General features: G+C 44.6%; 1 protein-coding gene across 3 annotated transcripts in view; it reads right to left on the reverse strand.

Annotated features, from left to right (window-relative positions):
- Positions 1 to 3,036: 3,036 nt before the first annotated feature.
- The window catches only part of TTYH3 (tweety family member 3), a 95,574-nt gene continuing 77,977 nt past the window's right edge, over positions 3,037 to 20,633 (reverse strand). The window contains exons 11-15 of one of the 3 annotated variants that reach the window (XM_005289105.5): positions 19,674 to 19,810; positions 15,633 to 15,809; positions 14,565 to 14,640; positions 12,311 to 12,412; positions 3,037 to 6,876 (exon numbers count right to left, since the gene is read on the reverse strand). In XM_005289105.5, the coding sequence (XP_005289162.2) occupies positions 12,332 to 12,412; positions 14,565 to 14,640; positions 15,633 to 15,809; positions 19,674 to 19,810 (471 nt within the window). In that variant the 3' untranslated portion in view covers positions 3,037 to 6,876; positions 12,311 to 12,331. Of the gene's footprint in view, positions 6,877 to 12,310; positions 12,413 to 12,432; positions 14,474 to 14,564; positions 14,641 to 15,632; positions 15,810 to 19,673; positions 19,811 to 20,633 lie in introns of those variants that run through there. The other 2 variants (XM_005289106.5, XM_008164708.4) reach the window with 2 other exon arrangements.

The following is a 20,633-nucleotide window of genomic DNA, read 5'->3' on the forward strand; positions in this document are numbered from 1 at the left end:
CTTTAGGTGTGTCTTTCAGCCTTTCCAGAAATGTTATACACCAAATTTCAGAACAGAGTCCACATTTGGAACCTGGTTATAAACCCCTGAGACAGACCATATTAGCAGATTCCAAACTATACCCTCCACAAGGTACCAATTCTGGAAACACTTGTGCACTTGCTTAACTTTACCAGTTAAAGCACATATGGTAGCATTAGCACAGCAGTTCTAAACTGGGGGTCACGAGGTTATTACATGGGGGGGGGGTCGCAGTCAGCCTCTACCCTAAACCCCGCTTTGCCTCCAGCATTTATAATGGTGTTACATATATTTAAAAGTGTTTTTATAAAGGGGAAAAAAAAGAAATCACACTCAGGCTTGCTATGTGAAAGGGGTCACCAGTACAAAAGTTTAAGAACCACTGCATTAGCAGGATTGACACCTGCTCTGATCATCTGATCTCAGTGCAATACATAGTACTAAGTAATGTTTCTATTCCCTTTGCCTCCACTGACTTTACACAACAGTGTACACAACATTGTACAATTAGCTGTGTAGTAACAGGCAAAATAGGTCAAAATTAAAGCAAGAGATTCTACCAATAAAAGAAAGTTACAAAATAGAACAGTGCTATGTAGTTTCATTTGTTTATTTTAAAACATTAAACCCAAGCTGAATAGAAACCACAAGTTACATTTAGGGTTTTTTTTTTAGTATTTTCAGAACAAAAATTACAGTAAAAAATAGCTACGGTACAATCAATAAAACTACAGAAGAAAAAGGAAAGATACAAAATGGGTTCACTCCTCAGTTTAACCCTCACAATTTAAAAACGTTTTAGGTAAGTGCAGGAATACTTGAAAGGAACTAGCAGGTCCAAAGGTTTAAAAAAAGTATATATTTATATATTATACATATATGTATATAAAGTGGTATGATATACAGCCATTATGGTTAAGAATAAAAACAAAAGAATTACAAAAAGGCCAGTTACATGTTCACCAGTAAGTTTCCGTGCACAGTGTCAAAAACAAAATTAAAAACTTCCATCTTAAAGATGATCGTTAACTAAACCCACAGGGATTTCCCAGCTCACATTTGCTAACAAGGGACCCGAGGCATATGATTCAACAGCTGGGCCACTAGGGTTTGATCCAAAGATGACTGAAGTCAAGAGGAGTCTTTCCATTGACTTCAGTTGCCTTTGGATCTCAGGCCCCTGGAGACGTCTGCTGGTTGATCTGCAATGTGAACGTGGGAGGGAGGGAGTTTGGAATCGCATGAGGAGAGATGCGGTACTGAACGCCTAGAAATGGTAGGAGTTACCCTCTCTAGAATAAAACTTCACACTTCGCATATTGTCAGGTCTATAGTTTTCCATTTCCTTTTGTCCAGGCCCTCAGATTGCTGGGCAGTTTCACAGATCTCAGAAATAAATAATTAAATCATGCCTCCTGTCAACGATCTCCAACCCGCCCCACCGGTGGGTATCCCCCATTTTTACAAGGGGAAGCTGAGGCACAGAGAGGCTAAGTGATTTGCCCACAAAGTCACATAGCAAACAAGCAGCAGTCTGGAGTAAGAGCTATGAGTCCCAGCTCCCAGCCCTCCGCTTTAACCACTGGGCAACTCTCCTTCTCCACACTTGGTGGAGCCACACACTGATAGCTGAGGGGCAGCAGGAGGCTCCACTCATCTGTTTGGAATGTCAGCCCACTCTCAGTTTATGAACGGATAACATTTAGAATTTTCTGCCTCCTGATGCTACCACACCAACAGTGCATAGGTCACTCCCCGATGTCAGCCTCTAGTTAAAGGCGGGGAGACCGCGAATGCAAGGTGAATCATCTTGGGTGAAATGCAGGGCCAGGGCAGGGTGCCCTGCCAAGTCCTCTTTCTCGACCAGCAGCAGAGTCTGTCCTAGATTGGCGGGGGAATCTTCCACCTGACTCTGTTTGCTGGTGTCCCTGCACAGTTGTGGGAGTGTGTGGCTTCTTGGCCCAGTGCAGGTGGTTGGAAGCCTGACTTCCCTCAATACTCCTTGCTGCAGGCTGCCTCTAGCAAGGAGCCTCGCTCTCTCTGGAATAGAGAGTCCACAGTGCTAGTGCCTCCCACCCACAGTCCCAGCTCTTCCAGGCTGCTCTGGCAGAAATACACAACCAAAAGGGCTAGAGGGAAGGTGTGCTAGGATAGCCAACATGCACTCCCCCTCCCTCTCAGCTCCTTTTGGATTTCTGGCCACGTTCAGGGAACAGATCCTGGAGTTCCCGGTTGTGGAGCCAATGTCTTCCTGCATGATGCTCCAATACCAGGCAGGATACACCTGGATAGTAATGAATGACCTTGCAAAGCAGGGAAAGAAAAAGCCACAAGGAGAGTTCCCTTCTCCCCCAAAGCTACACTGTCCCTTTAGGCACCATGAGGATCTCCATTTCCTTGCTTCATTCATCCCTCTGCTCTCCAGGTCCTGCCATGTAACCACCACCCTTCTGACAGACGATGGGAACCCACCTACCCTTAAATCAACTTGAAGGGGCCCAGTCAGCAGAGTGATGCTCTCCCATTTCTCCCTCCTAAAGGGCAGTGTGCTGTCTCTGCACCAACCTCAAGCCTTGACTGCCCCCGGGGAGAGAAAGAAACCGGATCTAGGAGTCAAAGATGGGTTTTATCTATATAAACATTTGTACCATGTAGGCACTTGCTCAGCAGAATGGTGTCCATCTGCTACCCACATTACAGTGCCAAGAACAACGAGCAGAGCACAAGGCCAGCCCATGGAAGCTGATCTTTCTGGGAAAGCCTGGACTGTGCACATGAACATTACACGTTCTAAGGGCAACTTGTGTATGACTCCTCCTCTGGGGCCCTTCCAAAACCTCCCCTTATGCAAATCGGCCAGTTCAAAGCACTCAAATGGACACCCCCCTGTGCCCACAGAGCTGGCTATACAAATTAATAACTAATAATTAATAATGGGGAGAACTCAAAGAGGATGGGGGGCAATCAAATCCCCTCCCCCTGGTCAGGTTTGGTCACATGATGGATGCTGCGATCTCCATTTGAACCCTTTTATCAGCAAGTAAAATTAATTCAGTTAATATTACATACAGGATACAAACACTACAGTTATATTCCCAAGACAGCACAAGAAATTCACAGCCAAGTCTTGATTCGATTTCCTTTACAGTTACAATGCAGTTCTGAACACGGGACACAAGAGTCCAACATGCTATTTACATTTCACATTGTGGAGATGTTGGTGTGCTTGAAAGGTCTCAGTTCCAAAATCAAAACATCATTTGTACGCGACGATGGAGCGGAAAGAAAGCAAACAAGCCAGACAAGCCGATGACTTTTTTTTTTTCCTAAGTGCAAACAATGTCTTTGCTGCTGTCACCTTTCTAACCACACAGGAGCTGCCTCCTGTTTTGCGGTCAGCCAGGTGCCCGGAGATCAGAGTCTCTCAGTTCCCCTGAATTTTGGAGCCATGTACTAATAAGCAATAACGTGGCTTGATTCTGAGATGATTGTGTGCTGTTGAGAAGTCAGCTGGGAAACATTCGGCGTGATCTGGCATGGACATGTCACACATTAAAATGCAATACAAATTACAGAAGAGGAAGAAAAAAAAAAAAAAAGACACTCCAGTTTTACTCACTGTATCTAATACTCCCATAACCAGTAGGTCCACTTACAACAGATTACTCTCTGCCAGTAAGCTCCTGCTGTTCACCTATGGGGGGATGGGGGAGGGGAGAGATTCTGGGAGATCTTGAATTTTGAGATGTCTACTCCTTGGCCATGCTGTGCCCACATGCGTTCAGGGTTTGCACACCGACTACACCAGACTGGTCACTTAAGACTACATCGATCGCTTCACACCCGTGCTATGAGCACATGCTACTGGCTCTGCAGCAGATCCATTTGGACCAACCCCTAGAAGTGCCACACTGTTGCCCAATGAGCCATATAAAAAAATAAATAGAAACGTGTTAAAATAGAGAGGTCCCTGCATCACATGCAGTGGGACAGCAGGTCTCCGTGACTCTTTATAAAAGTGCAAAATCCATGTCAAGTAAAGGAAGTCCGGGGTGGAACCATGCAGTACACAGAGCACACTGCAGTCTTGTTCTTGGCCATTTGGGAGTGCAGTGTCCCACAGAATTCTTCCTTGGTACACTTTAAAGTCACAGAGCACAGATCTCCAAATCAGCAACTGGCTATAGCCTTTGAGCCCTGTTACCTTAATCGGTTGTACTGTCCAGAACAAATTCTAAGCCTGGGAAGGAAGCAAGCTAAGGCAGTTTCCAGCCTGGATACTGCACTGAAAGGTATTGGCTCTGTTATTCCCAGCGTTGAAACTGCTGGCTCTGGCATGCTGCACCCGACTTCTCCTAAGGCCCAGTGGGAAAACCCATGTGTTCTTTGTACAGCAAAAGCTGCTGACAGATGCACCTGTTTGACTGAAGTTTATTTCCTGCTTTATGCTCTTCCAACACTTACCTTACAGGACTAAGGCCATGCTACTGAGAGGCATGGAGCAGATTTTGGGGTGGCTCTTCTAAATCTAAAAGCCTGAAGTATTTGAGTCTGGGCAGCCTCTGGCTGACAGACAACATGGGAAATAGTCCAATCGACTAGGGGAAAACAGGGATTTGTTTCTCTCTAACATGAAGTGTGGTTTCAGTTTTCCCCACTCGATCATACCAGCTGTTATGAGCATCCAACTGTCCAGAGGCTTGTAAGCCAGCCGCGCCACATGCTTGCATACCACCCACCACGCACATGCAGCTCACACCAGGCTTTAAGGGATCTGTGATGGAACATAACTAGCGTTTACCCTGAGACCTCCTCTCCTGGAAAAACTGGTCAGTGTGCTACTTTCCTTCCTTCTTTCTTCCCCCTTCCTCCAAAGATTGGGGGCTAGTCCATTAGTGGCTTCTATCTCCTTGAGAGGTCTCAAAATATCCCTTTTCTTGGAGTATGTAACTTCCCCTAGAGGAAGTATTGGCATCCTAGTTAATCATCCGTGGAATATGCAAAATGTTCCCAGAGTGGCGATAACTCACCCTTAGTAAAGGGAAAAAGGACAAGATCTGGAGCAGTCTGATATCATTGTCCAGAGCAAAGGCAGATTGCTAGGCTGACTGGTCCACATTACGGACATTCACTATACAGAGCAAACTAAAAGAGGAGAAAGGAGTTCTCCTTTGATACAATCCAGATATTGTGGTGCTAGATTTGAACCACGTTTGTCCTGTGGCCCACCTCCGATTTATGAGATTTTGTACTTTACTTCTGTTTCTTGCTTAAGTCTCCCTAAGCAACTAGGTTAAGATGGCTTGCACAGAAAGGAAAATTCAAAAGGACGATTCTTTTGCCGACTTGAGTACAAAGTTCATATCCATTTATCGCACGGCTGCGCGTTGAGTCTTTTCTAGTAAAAAGTGGTTTATGTCCTATAGAGCACCATTCTTCAACAGAAAGTACAGAACTGGTGTAGGGTGCTGCCCCCTGCAGGCACACTCCATTGCACCGTGGCCCATGCACAGTGTGCTAGGAGTTTATTCACAGGTGCCTTGTGTATGGCAGTTAGTGGTTAGCAGTTATGACCAGGAAAAAAAAAACCTAACAAACCAACCCCCCACCCCCAAACATTCATATTTTAAGACTTTTGTTTTCTGGAGCGCAGAACCAAGGAGGCTGCAACCTTGCTGCTCTTATGACGAGCTTTGGGCTGAGGCCCTGGGATCCTCCTCTAAAGCCAATGCCTTGAGACTTGACTTTTCTACTCCAAACATTAATGGAAGAGTCCAGCAATCTGTCACAATTGCTATATGTTCACTGGACCTTATAATCTCTCTTGCTCTTGCAAGTTGACTGTCCCATGAGACCTAGTGCCAGGCTATTGCCCTAGAGATTTGAAACGATTTAGTGCAAAAAACCCCTAAGTCTTACAAGTCTTTTCCTGGAAAAATTTGGCACCAAGTGAATTGCTGGCTCCTGTGTGTTCTGTGTGCACCCAGTCTCACAAAAGCAGCGCCCAGAATGCCATCTGTGAGTACAGGGGCTTCCCTGATGGAGCAGAAAGGTCAGGCTCACCGCAATGGGCAGGCAGGGGTGCATCCGGGACAGCTGGCTGGTGCTGAAAACCGCCTACTCCTCAAGAATGCAAAAGCTGGTTATAAAGAGGAAAGAAAAAGCTTATTTAAAGTCACCGGAGGAGAGAGTGGAGCCCAGGTCAGACTCCCAGCTAAAAGTAGGTATTCAGTGACATAGGGTGAGGGCCTCCGCACAAGGTATCGGGCAAGAAGACTAGGTGCACGGAATTTTAAGCGTGTACATTGGCATGGCTTTCCTGATCTGTACAGTATAGCCATGGGCTCGGAGCCTCTGCTTCTTCAGTACCCTACAGACTGAGTAGCTCCGCTCACCACACAGAACTGAAGATCTGCAACATTTTTCCATCCAGTTCTTCTGTGGAATGGGAGAGGGTAGGGGAGACCGAAGTAAAAATATTTGCAAATGTTTCCTGATAGACTGTTGACAAAGCTGGTCCCAAGTAGGTGAATCCCAGACAAACTGGTGATCTCGCGCAGATGCTTGCTCGCTCTCTCCAGGTACAACTAGGTATAGGTTTAATTTGAAAGGGGCTTCCATTCAGATTGCCAATGCACAGGTACCAGGTTGGAGGGATGGTCTGGATTGGAGAAGCAGGAGTTGCACTGGGTTTGGGACAGGAAAGCAGGGTTGTTCTACACGGACAGCACAGAGTAGCAGCAGTTGGCACGTTTGTTTAGTTTTATTGTGTCTGCGTTGTTTTTAATGCACACTGCCAGAGTCTGGGCGAGGTTGGTTGGTAGCGAGGTATTTGGCTCTCATGCTGGAGGTGTACTGGAGAGGAAGACAAAAAACAAACACAGTAAGTCAGAATGATTGATGTGAACTCTGAATCAGACTATTAGCACCTCAGCTCACTTGTGTTGGTGTTTACAGCTTACCAACGAGCCTTGAGCATGGTCTTCTGAGGCTCTGACAAGCAATCTTTCATAGGCCATTACGCAGTCAAGTCTGAGTGACTAACGTTTTTACTCCTGCTACAGAAAGAGGCTGGCTGAGGCCTTCATCTAAGGACTAGCTGATTTAGTCAAGCTCCCTAGCAAGATGGAAATACCAGCATCAAGAAGCAATAGACATAATTTACTCCAAGTATTCTGAATGCAAGAGAAGAACGTGGGTGCAATGCATGTATAAAAACCCACCTGTTAGGATTTCAAAGTGGCTCAGCAGTCAGATTGCCACTTCAGCCCTGTAGAAGATGGGTAGGTTGGGGGTAAAAAGGTAGGAAGGAGGAGATGTGTTTCATGTTCTCAGGAGAACAAAGATGTCAATAGACCATATGCATCATGACAAGGATAGCTTAGAAGAGGACAATGAGGTTATGCACAGGGCAGTCATCTGTCCACAAAGGATAACCACAAGGCTGGAACTAGACTGATATCCACCAACAATAACTGGATGGTTAGTATCAAAACCTGGTTTTGGACAGTTTTCCTACAGCCTGGCAGTAATAAAGGCGGATTCTGGAGTGAAGGTGGAAATTCATGGTGGCTAGATTGTTTTTTAGAAGACAGCTCCAAGGGAATCTGACAGCTGAATGATATGAACTCATCCAAACCATCTTCAGTTTTGCTAGAACGCAGCAATGAAACCCTCAGCACCAGGACTCGTACACAGCAGTAAGGACAGAGACACTGTGCCTTCATGCCAGCATGAAACTCCCGCCATAAACATTGTTACTGTTTCCACTTGGAATTCCACCTTGTGTCATCATGGGGTTAATATGCTTTATAGCTGGACAAAGACGACCCAGATGTCAGCAGGGTTAATTCCTGCTCCCCCCTTTACAAAGAGCTGCTGTGAACTTTGTCTTTACTTCCTGATAGTGCTGATCACAAACTGAATGTTCAACCGTTAAGCTGTGTCACTTAAAGTAGCAAGTTTACCTGACAAAAAACAGATGTGTAGATTTATAATTAAGTGTAAAAATTAAACTCCATTATGAGGAATCTTTCCCATTTGACGAGACCATTGTAAAGTGTGCTGTACCTGCACAGCAGAGACCAGAGCACTATGTACAGTAACAGCATTTCGCCATTGTTCCATCAGTGTCTAGGAATAAATCTGTATCGTAGAAGAGCTCACCACCTCAGAGCAGAGCACGGGGATCCCCAATTGTATTAGCTTGTAGAGATGTTGATGCTTTGTTTGTATACTCACTGACTGCTCATTTTTAAGTGCCTTCCTGCATCGGAAATGTTCAGCCTGAGAGAGGACATGGGTGTTTTGTGGTAACAATGACCCAGCCCAGCACTAGCATCTAAACGGAGGGGAGAGAGAGAGAGAGAGAGTGTGTGTGTGTCGGTCTCTCTCGGGTCGTCTTATCTGTGCTCTCACCATTGAGAAAAGGACTGAAAAGGAGTCTAGCAGTACTATGGATGATGTTCTACACAGATGTGTAACTATAGTTGCCCCACTGCCCCCAAAAATAAATAGTTTGGGACTCTGATAGAAGCACACAGAAGAGTTAAATGCAGTAAGCTCAACAAAGTAGTTTAGAAGTTCTCCTCTGAGGAACCCATACAAAAGTAGAGTATTTCAGGGACAGCAGGCAGAGCTGGATTTCCCCACTGGTGTCACTCGAAGCAGGAGTCTTAAAAAGAAGAATTTTTCAGACAGTAGCACTCCATCTGTGTTGTGGAGGTGGGTGAGAAGCAGGGCGGGAGAAGAGAAGTGAAGTGGATGACTGCACAAATTCAATTCTCCAAGGTTCTTAAAGGCAGTGTTTAGATAAAGAATCCAGGAACATATTTTTTACATCCCTTCCTAGAGAGATCATACACCGTCAACTATAGAAGAATCGTTGAATCAAAAGAACAGCAATCTAGTGGGGTGCATTAAAGGATGTACCAGATACACCCAGTGGCATGCAGAGGCCAAAAGATATTGGATCTGCTCCAATTTATCCATGATACAGAAGCCTGAATAGCACCAAGGAATAGAACAATAATTCAAACTAAAGGCAAAATTGGATAGAAAGTGAAACAGAAGGTATTGTTTTAAATTCAAGCCTTCCTTAAAACCACCATAAGATGTCATACAAGCTGACAAAAGCCAGGGAAGTCAGCGTTAAGGCTGATGTTCTCAATTCATGCGTATTGTGCCTTACGTTGTGTCCACATTACAATTTTTAACCAACTTTGTAACCAGTTACTGGCAAGGTTAGCGCTACATAGGGTTGTGCATCCACACTACATAGTTAGAACTTGGTAGTAAGGCAGCTAACAGTGTTTTGCTCCTCTGGAGTCAGACAGACACATGATGTCTTCTTGTAACCAGCTCACCTCACTGTTTTGGGAGTGCGTACGGAACCCCTAGCAGAACTGGCTGGTCCTGAGAGTGCGTTACCCCACATGCCACAGATACCACTTTGAGATACCACTCCTGCATTGCACTTCCGAGGGAGCATGGGAGAAGAGCTCAAAGAGATGCTAACATCAAGGTGGGCTCGTAGATGCAGGTGCCCTGTCGGTGATGTCAGGAAAACTGCCAGAGGGACACAACCTGAACTGTGTTACCTGTAACCATTCAAGTGACTAAACATCTAATTGAGTAGAAAGCCACTATTAAGAGTTATAGCGTGGACAGACATTTGGGAAAACAAAAACAAAAAGACAGTTCACTGCTAAGTTAAAGACAAAGTACCATCCTCAAGTCAGTGTTGGCTGGATATTGCCTGTCTGTGACACAACCTTGAAGTTATTTCAAGGTAGATTGTTGTATTTAATTTCCTTAAAAAACAGAAACAAAACAAAGAAACAGCTTTCATAGAAGGTTATAAAATCATGTATTATGGATCCTTCCAGCATTCTGGCTAGGACTCTCCAGGTGCCTATATATATTCTTTTAAAAAAACCACGTAAGCAATACAAGTTTTGACATGTATTTTCATCATTTTATTAGGTACCCTATCGGGCCATCATGAACCACCCAGTAGATGGATATTTTGATTGTCCTGATGTCTTGTGCTTTGACATACATCACCGATCACTTACCAACCATCAGTGAGAACTACTATGGTACCGTGTACATTTGTGTTTTAGCATTTCTGCGAAAAAGTGTACTCTCCCCACCCCCCAATGAATTAGACACACCCATTATGGGGAAAAAAAATTCAGACAAGTTCTGTGAGCACACATTGGCTAAGTAGGTGCCTAACAAATACGCTTTGCAGGCACAAAAATTCTTGGCCGCAAAAAACTGACGTGCACGGAGTTATGACTTTAAGAGGCCGTATTTGAATGTAAGCCAGGTAAATCTTGTGGTCTTTGCAGACCTTGTGGTACTTCACAGCATCACAAACTATACTGCAAGACTGTACTATGTATATGCACCACTCCCATCCAATATAACCTGGATCCTGAAATCGCAGAGTTCTAGTTTTTAAAAGAGAACTACAGTTAAACCCTGCTTCTAAGATGAGCGCAATTTGCGAGATCTTTGGGAGAGTGCAAGAACCTTTTATCTTTGCAAAGCCACATATGACTCTTGGTCTGACCTTGGTACACAGAAAAGATTCTAGGCTGAGACTTTGTCAAGTTTCAGTCCAGAGAATATTTTAAGTCTCGAGTCAAAACCCTGTAAAACAAAGTTTACAATAAATAGTGTTGATAGGCCCTTAAACACAATGTTGCTAAGAGCGCCACTTTAATACCTGCAGGAATAAGGAAGCAGGAAAGCACCAAGCGTGGATGCCCAAGGAAGGTCTCTGCAAGAGTGCTATAAGAGTGGAGAAAGCGGAGACATTCTGGAGAGCACTAGCATCATGCATTAATTGTTCACTTAGATTTCCATTCATACACTGTCACAGAGTGCACCAAGGCAAAACTGTATTTCCCCCCCCGCAAAATTCAGCCAGCATCTTAGAAATCCCCAAGCACATCACAAAGCAGAGCAGACACATGGCAAGGCGGCAGACCAAGCAGTGACATGAGAGAATGGGTATCTAGTGTGAGGTGACAGCAGAGAAGCCCCAGCAGGAATGGCGGATGTGGAAGAGGAGCAGCAGCTTTATGTACAAGTATGTCTGGGGACAGGATGCAAACTGTGGACTGTGGACCATACCAACCCAATTGGAAAGAATCCTGCATTCCAAATGGTGCTAACGTTTCCACTTTGTTTCAATGGTGATTAGAGTTTTCTTTGGACTGATTGCAATGTACTTTATCCAGTTACAATGTGTTGCTCAGGAATTCAGATTACACACCATACTCCTCAACTCGACCAAGTCGCACAGTTCATGAGCTACAACTACAAGACCTGGTACCCACCACTTACTCATTCCTACTGCAACTAGTTCTGGGTGCCGACCACTATGGGGAGGGAAGAAATACGGGCTATCCTGGAGACTGGTTGTAACAGCATATTAATTACTCGGACAATGAAGCAGTGCAAGGAAACGACTCACTGGCACGCCATCCACAGCGTATGCAGGAAATTGAGGGAATGTTTTTGGCATACGGAAGTGTTGAAACAGAACTAGGCAGAATCAAGAATTTTAGTGCTTGTGTCTGGACATCAGGGGAAAGTCGCTTACTTGTAACCCTGAATGCAAGGATAAAATGGAAAGCTATATAGGTGAGCTCGCAGTACAGCTGGTCGTTCTAACAAGCAATGTGCAGGAGCAATTGTTTGGTTTTAAGATTCTATGGCAGAACATAATGAAAGTGGCAGAAAAATCTCTGGTTTCTAGCACATGCCATCGTATCAGTGAGCAAAGGAGTAGTGATAAGGGTTCAAGGGAAGCCAGAGGTGGTAACAGACAGCCAGTCCTTATTAAAAGACAGCTATGTTGAGCCACATTATTGTTACCAAATGGATACCCAGGATGGGGGTAATTCTACCTTGTGCTTAGAGTGTGGAACACTTTTGGTTTGGCGCACTCTCTGGTGCCAAGTGTAGATACTGTTCTTCAACTTGGAATCTGTGGATTAAAGCAGCAGTGACTTTGGCTCCACTCTGAGGTGTGGATGTCTGGCTGGCAGAATGCATACAAGAAGCCTTGCCATGGTGAAATGTTGATATTGCTCCTTTAGTCAGCACCAGGGCAACCCTGGTTAGCTTCAACCCTTGGCAGGAGGGAATGCGGGGAGGTGCAGGGAAAAGGAATGTGAAGAAATAAGGCACTGGCCTGGGGTAAATAGTGCAGGGATGGAGGGGCGGGTGGGAGTGGAGGAGGGGTTGAGCAAGAAGGACCTTATTTCAGTACCTGTTCCATTTGAGGGCGCGGTTACCAGTACGTCCGTGCACTGTCCGAGGGCTTAAACTGCCAGCTCATATGGCTGCTACTGTCCATGGCAGCCAAATACAACTGTGATGATGCAGGAGAGAGAGAGAAAAAGAGAGTGCAGCCTCAACGTGCATGAAAAACACAGTGCAAGCAAGTGACACGCTGTGGTGTGTGCCAGTGATAGGGAGGGCTCTACCACCCTACAGGAATAGCCCTGGGACAAGAAGGAGGAGAACGATGAAAGGAATGATTGGGGGAAAAAAGAATAGACAAACAATGCAGTAGGTGATTAGCTCTTCTAGGATTATTGTGTCTTGGTTTAATCTGGTCCCACAATCAAAGCGGAGCAGGATACTTCAGTCCTGGCCATGCACTGTCTCTTTACTCTGCTTGGGTGGCTCCTTTTTGCAGATCTCGGACACCCCCCCTCCCCCAAACAGGGGAGCATGAACACAGATATTTTTTCTGTGCAACCCCAAACAGCAGGAATCGTTTGCTGACTAAACAGGTTCAGCCTTTTCTTCCGCTCCTGAAATAGCCTCAATTGCTTAATACAGAGATCTGCCTACATAGACTCTGGAGAATCCTCTCTACCCCACTGCCTGCCTAGGTGGCAAGCACAAAGGGATCCATTCCCTTTCTCCTACCCAGGTGGTGTGTGAACACCCTCAGACAGTCCTTTTCACTATCTAGGATGTACATTCTCCTTCAGAAACCCCATTTCCTCCTCTGCTTGGGTTCTTCCTTGTGGTCCAGGCAGGGAAGCGGATACATTCTCCATCCCACCTCCCACACTTAGACATAATGTCCCCCCGCATAGCCCTTCTCTCTGGCTGCCCCAAGTGAAATTCTTTTGAAAAAACCCTTACCAGCATCTCTCCTCAAACAGCTGGAAGCACCAAGATTTAGCTCCACATTCAGGGCCATTAATGCAACCAGCTACTGAAGAACCAGGGAATCCTCTCCTCATGGTTAGAGTTCCTGCAGAAAGAAGCCTCCTTTTTCTGAGGCAGAAGAGCTATGGGGTAGGAAATGCTGTGTGGCAAGACCTTGCCTCAGAGGAATAGGATGAACAGGTCTGTGCAGTGTTAAAGGGACAGTGCATTTGCTGTAACAGACAATTCCAGTAATACAGCAGCAGTTTATGACACCGCACTGAAAGCCGCGGCTGACCTTTCTCTGGAGCCAGCTCCATTGCCAAGAGCAGATAACGCTTTCTAAGCTCAAGTGCTGAATGTCAGGGACCTGGAACAAGTATTTTTTTCCCATTCTAAACAAGCTTCAAGAAGTTTGGCCAGTTTATGAGAAATATAAAAATAAGTGCTGGCCTTCCTGTTTGCCACTTTTGCCTCTTCTAGAGTTAGAAGAGTCTTTTGTTGTATGAAGGCCCCACTCAGTGAACTGGGCTTAGCCCCTATGGTGTGGGTTTTCATTAATGATAATGGATGGCCTGTTATTAAGTACGCTATGCTGCATCCTCAGGAACTATTAGCAGGTTGGTTAGTTAGCATTCTGACGGCCCATGGCAAAAAGGTGGTATTTGCAGTAATGAGATTACAGCATCTGGAGAGAGGTGAATACTCACCTAATTTTATTTTTTTAAATGCATAAATAAAAATCCATATTTTAGTCTATTGAGTAAAATGGCTCCGAGGCCACTTCAAGCTCCTGATTACCAAAGAACCTTCCATGAAAGATTTTTTTCTCCTTAGGAAATTAGATACAAAAATAAGAATTCGAAAGTTGTGAAATGAAAATAAAACCCTTCAAAAAGGAAAAACTTCATCCTTTTGTTTTCACAGTGTAAGTTAAGGAGAGATTCAGCATTACCTTTGGGTTTACTGGTTCAGCAGTTTATTTTGCAAACTTAAAGGACCAATCCCACAAGCAGTTAGTAACTGTGCGTGAGAGACACCCATCTCACAGAAGTCACTCAAAGTTACTCACAAGCTTCAGTGGTGGCAGGACGGGCCAAGAGCGTTATTAGATTTTTATATTTAATTTGATCTTTTTCATACATACCATGCCCCAAGTAGCATCTGGGCTTTTATTTTCAATGGCAACTTAGACATGCCTTGTCTGTTAAGTTTTTCACCATTTATGGACCAGATCTTCTGCCTTGAGCCGCACAATCAGCTCCCCCTGAAGTACATAGGAGTGGCATGTGCATATCCCCAAAGCAGAACTTGGCCTCGGATGTTGAAGCAGAAAAGCAATAAAGACAGACACTTACTGAGGGAGGTGGAGACTCCCGGCCAATCAGAGGCGTGTTCTCACAGCGGGGGTTCTGGAAGTTTGCATTCTGGCTCCTATGAAAGGAAAATATACATGGTGATAGGAGGACACATGGCACATTCTCCAGCATAGACACTCTGGAATTGGCACAGGATAACCCACAATGCAGGGCAGTATTACCTCCCACAGACGCTCTCTGGAACCGTCATAATTCAATTCCCTGGAAAGCTTTCCCTACATGCCAAATGGGTCACTTCTACCTTGATCAATGGGACACTAACATGGGTGCCTGTCCGTCTCAGATTACACTCTCATATTCCATTTATGAAGTACCCATCTCAGAGTATCTGATTTTTTTTTTTAAATGTAGAGCTAAACAAAGCCAGCCTCCCTGCCCAAAAGTTAACAGCCACAATAAATGTGGGAGAACGAGATAGATGAACCAATCCAACACAGACAGTCCTTGCAGCCAGCCAGCCAGCCACTCCCAGGGCAGGAGCTCTGTAGAAGGGATACCGAAACTCAGACTGCCCTGCCTGAACTAGATGGATCTAGAAAGCAAAGACTGTTGACCTCAACTGCCTTGGGGTGGACAGTCTAAAGCTGCTGTCATGTGGATTTCCACCACTTGGGAGGCTTAACACTTCTCTTGCAAAGCAGTTACCTCTCTGAACAGTCCTTAAGGAACAAGACTCGTAATAGAAACTGGTGACACTTAACTCCATCCCTTCCATAGGCAACACTGTAAATCCTCTAACACAAGGCAACTCAGTACTTCCTAGTCATCTACCTTGAGTAGTTATTTATATTAGAGAACAGAAACACTTGCCAATGCTGCAAGTAAAAAGATCACTAAGATCAAGCGATATAAACAGAACCTTTTATCACTCTTCCTCTCAGGCTTATCACACCGCTGTTAGTGAGCTTGTTCATTTCCCAGGGCAGCTGCTGCAGAAAGTGTTCTTTAGCTATGCTGTGCAATGGACACCCGCAACTAAAGTACAGCAAAGCATTTTGGATGGAGATCGCTACAACATGGCTCCTCTCCTCGCTCCTGGCTACTCACATGTACTCCGTGACAGGAGCATTGCTGACTGTGTGCGCGGCCGCTGGAATGCTGGTCTCACTGCCATAGCTACTCCCACAGCTATAGAGGCTGGGCATGTGCACCCTGTACAGATTATCGTGGGTTTGTCTGTTCCCTTGAGCAGTAGATTCCTCCTCCCCATCATCATCCGAGCTCCTGTAGGAAAGAAAGTTTATCCTAATAGCCTAGAATTGTTATGTTAGTGGGGCCTGCAAGAAACCAGAGCACATGGTAATCCCAGTAACCTTCTAATCCTCCTCCATACATCCCCCTTAACAGCCAGTCAGCATGTGCCTCAATATGGTAGCACAGATACAGACCCCAGCAAGCATCTCCTCCCCAACCACTAGAGTGACTCAGCCTCCCACAAATACCATCTGGACTTTCTCAGACTGCAACGTTTTCCACATTGTCCCAAAGTCCTTCCCACAGGGCTTGGCAGAGAACGCAACTCCACAGATCCCCCAACCATATGAACTGGAGTGTGGACACATCCAAGAACACTCGGCGCTTGTTTAAATGGGGCACTGGTTGCAGTATTAACCTTATACCAGGTCTCCCTCAAACACATACTGAAGTTGCACTTTGCCATGTATGTCTATTTCTTGAACGGATTTCCAGAGGTCTTCCATGTGACATACCGTAAGATAAGAAGGTTGATTCTGCAGTAGTTCTATACCATGAACTCCCACTGAAGACAATGAGAACTCCATTCAGAGTGGCTATAAAAAAAAAGGTCCCTTTCTACTTCAGTGCGTATAACAAAAAAACTTTTGGAAGCCAGTGCAATAGGGCTTAGCTACTGTGGGATTAAGGCATTTTTGCCTAGAGCCCTTGCTACTTTAAACATCTGATTTTGATGTATTTGTTTGGACTATTGTTCTCTTGGGGTCAATGTTTATACCTACACCTTCGGGGTTATAAAAAGGTAAGTCATCCTACACTTTGTAGGAATGGAAGGATTGATTTTATGAGAAACATGAACTTTATGAACTGAGTTAGTTCTTAGTCACTTTTTTCAAAGGAGAACTGTACATCAAGCTCTATGTAACAATGGCACCACCTTATTCAACAGATCTCCCCTTTGTGTGCAACAGTTATATATTTGTTAAAATCCACAGATGTATTTCTGCTATTTTTACTCTTAAGCCCTGCAGAGCCCCCCAGCTATGAGAGCGGCATCTGAATCCTATTTCTTCCTGGATAACAAAATTGCCTAGTAACTGGAACAATCTGTTCCATCTGTGTAAACCCAATGAACACAGAGATTGGAAGAGTTTACCCTGCAGAACCTTCACTACTAGCAATGATGCATGTGAAAAAAACAAACCACTTAAAACAAAAAAAAGAAAAACAAAAAAACCCCACCAACTCAGAACCTAGATCGAGTTTGCAGTTGGCAAAAAAGTTTGTTAACAGGACACATTTAATATGCAATCAATGAGAAGCAATCACTTCTCCAAGCACTGCTACACACCAAACCTTCAGCTGAAGGCCAACTGGTAGTCAAACAGAATACCAAAGGAAGAAACAGACTAGTAAATCTCGCATGATATCCTACTTCAGAACTATTCTCTACCTGCTGATCTAGGATTCCAGAGAAACCACATCTGCTTCCATCTCTTCTAAGCTGTCTGAACCCAATATATCTTTTTTTCCCCTGGTGCAGTATTCCTTAACCAACTTGATTCTTCTTCCCTCCCTGACATGTAGTCCCACCCCCAGCCAAATGATCTAAACCAGTGAGCAACCTATCAGGAGCAGACAGCATGCGCCTCCTGTGAGGTTGTCATGAAATGATAATACTTATTTCTTACACAGCACTTTTCATCAGATTTCAAAGCGCTTTACAAGCGAGATCAGTACCATTTTCCTCATTTTACAGAGGCATGAATCTCATATTCTGAGCCACACAGTATAGCTCATTATGGTTAGGCCACTGGAGTGGATTTCGCAACAGTGTGTGTTTATCAGAGGCATAGGTGAACACTAGGTTACTCCTCAAACCGAGGCATGTAATTCTGGACTAAGCAGGTGACAGCAACAGAGCTGGTTTATAAATCTGAAGAGACTGACACCAAAACCCCCATATGCCTGTAATGTATATCTTAATCCTGGGAACGCTGTTCTAAATATTTACAGAAATCAAACCACACTGCTAGAGACAACTTGAGATTTTGATTATAATCAACAATCTAGGATTGTTTTTAGAAAAAAAGAAGTGTGAAAGGAAACACTAGGCAGTCTCAAATCCAGACACATTTCCCATCAGCTGAACGCTGTACACATTATGTTAACACTGGCAAACCCAAAGAGATTGCAAGTCAGTGTGGACTCCTGCACAGCCTACACCTCCGCTTCAGTTTGGAAGAGCAGATTCAGGTATCATTGCCCATCACTTGAAGCGGGTGGTATAGAAATTTTTGGGCTATCGCAATATTGCATCACTGCCGCATAACTAATTAACCTAATTCTGGCCCCTCCCATCCCCCTTCATGGATTTTCTCAGTATAGGATACTACACTGGACAAGTCGATTTCTGATAGGAAACATCCCACACTGGCAGGGAGCTGGACCAAACAGGACGACGTCTCCAATGTCTATGATTAGAAGACAAGTTATCGCACGTCTTGTCAGTTGCCTTTGGTGTCAGTACCACAAGGTGACAGTAAAGTTTTACTAAAGGAGGCAGACACTGTATTTTACCTGTAAGAGAAGCCACTCCCTAAACTGAGTGCAGAGCGTACAGGTCCCAGGTTGATATGTAGACCTGCTGTTTACTGCTGCACATGGAAAGAGCATCAAGACCTCCAGTTGTTTTCAGAAGACATTGATATATTTCCAAGTGCCCCCTCCCCTTTAAACCAAAAAACAGGAAGGGCAGCCCTCACGACCCCAGGAAGTCTTCTTAATGCATTTGAGTGCCTCCAGCTCTGTACACTGAGCCTCGGACACTTAAAATCACCTAAATCGTATTTAGAACATGAATGTTTGTTGAACAACACAGGGTACTTTTCAAACAAATGAAAGCTAAAACGCCAATGCAACATGTTGTACAGAAACCAATGCGACAACTGGCCCTATGACAGATGGACCAATAAATCCTAGTCTCGTAACAACACAAGAATGGCCATACTGGGTCAGACCAAAGGTCCATCTAGCCTAGTATCCTGTCTTCTGACAGTGGTCAAATGCCAGGTGCCCCAGAGAATGAACAGAACAGGTAATCATCAAGTGATCCATCCCGTCGTCAATTCCCAGCTTCTAGCAAACAGGGGTTAGGGACACCATCCCTGCCCATCCTGGCTAATAGCCATTGATGGACCTATCCTCCATGAATTTATCTAGTTCTTTTCTGAATCCGGTTCTAGTTTTGGCTTTCAACATCCTCTGGCAAAGAGTTCCACAAGTTGCCTGAGCATCTCATCTTTAGTTACCACCACTACATATCCATTAGAAATAGCAACAGGTCTCAGATTCCTTTAGTGCCACAAAATAATAGATGTACTTTTTATTTGGTCATCTCATTACTGCTGGGGCCATATCCTGCTTACATTAGTCATGCAGTTAAGTCCCATTGATGTCAGTGGAATTGAGGGAGTAAGGTGAGCAGGACCTGATCCTCACCACTTCAGATCTCTCTCCCAGTAAATGCAACGGAAGATAATAGGTATTGTACAGTTCAAGTATTGCTGTCCTCTGCCACCCTAGAACTATACCATTAATCTCTAACTCAGACTAATAAAAGTCTCACTCTGCACACCATCAAATACCCTCTATGGTGCCTATATAGAGAGTTATACAGTAATAGGGTTCTGAATTAAACTGACACAGTTAAGGCTAACAAATCCTCCCCCCTTTGGGCCTACGTTTTATAATAACTTATCCCTCATGCTCTTAGAGCACACATGGTAAGGAGTTCTATGTGCTGACGGGCATAAGTCCAATTGCCAGTTTTCATTAGGAAACAGCTCTATAACCCAACAGTGTGAGCAGACTGTACCTAATCCCACTGCATACCTTTTTTGCTGCCAAGTGTGTGGGACGCTGCACACAATAGAACTGAACATGAGAGCCGTGACAAAGGAGAAGAGAACCAGGTAAATGAGCCCTTCCACTCCATCGTAGCAGAAGCCTGTCAGAGCCTGGACGTAATCCTAAAGGGAGAAATTAAGCAGAGCCTCTTGGTTCACCATAAAAAGTAACACTGCAATTTCCATATTCCAAAAATCCCATCACCTGGATTCTGGCTCACCACCTAAAAACAGCTATTTCCACAATATAATTTGCTTGGTTTCATTGGACTCAAGGTTTGTTTTTAAAAGCTAACCAATCCCCTTGTTTTTACACAGGGCTCCATTCAGGAACAGATGTACATTGTATTCTCAGGTTTCAGAGTAGCAGCCGTGTTAGCCTGTATCTGCAAAAAGAACAGGAGTACTTGTGGCACCTTAGAGACATGCTCAAATAAATGTGTTGGTCTCTAAGGTACCACAAGTACTCCTGTTCTTTTTATTGTATTCTCAGCCATACATATAAAAAAGGAAGATCAAGGTAAGTCTGCCTGTTCCATAGTTTCACTATTACTCATGAAATCAGTAGACATCAGTTTCCAGTTCTGCAGCTCTTCCACCCAGTGCCCCACTACACTTGTGCACAGCTAGACCTGGACTATAAATTTAACTGTACATCTTGGCAAAGCAGCAATTCACTCACCAACATGGTAATCTTGCTCTATCACTACAAAGCCCTATACATGTGAAAGGCATCGGACTGAGAACAGTATGAAGTTTAGAGTTAAGGTCCATGAAGCCAACTAATTCCCTACACTAATCTGCCATTAAGACGCACACAAAACCCCCCACCCCACCATCTCAAAACAGATTCTCTGCCCTCTGTAGAAGTGGAGCAGCAAAGCCAGACAAACGGTCTACTGTATTTTGATGCTCCAGACAGCTTTGTACTCTGACCCTCAAAGAG

Source organism: Chrysemys picta, chromosome 10, assembly GCF_011386835.1.
Source record: "Chrysemys picta bellii isolate R12L10 chromosome 10, ASM1138683v2, whole genome shotgun sequence".
Taxonomy (NCBI): domain Eukaryota; kingdom Metazoa; phylum Chordata; order Testudines; family Emydidae; genus Chrysemys; species Chrysemys picta.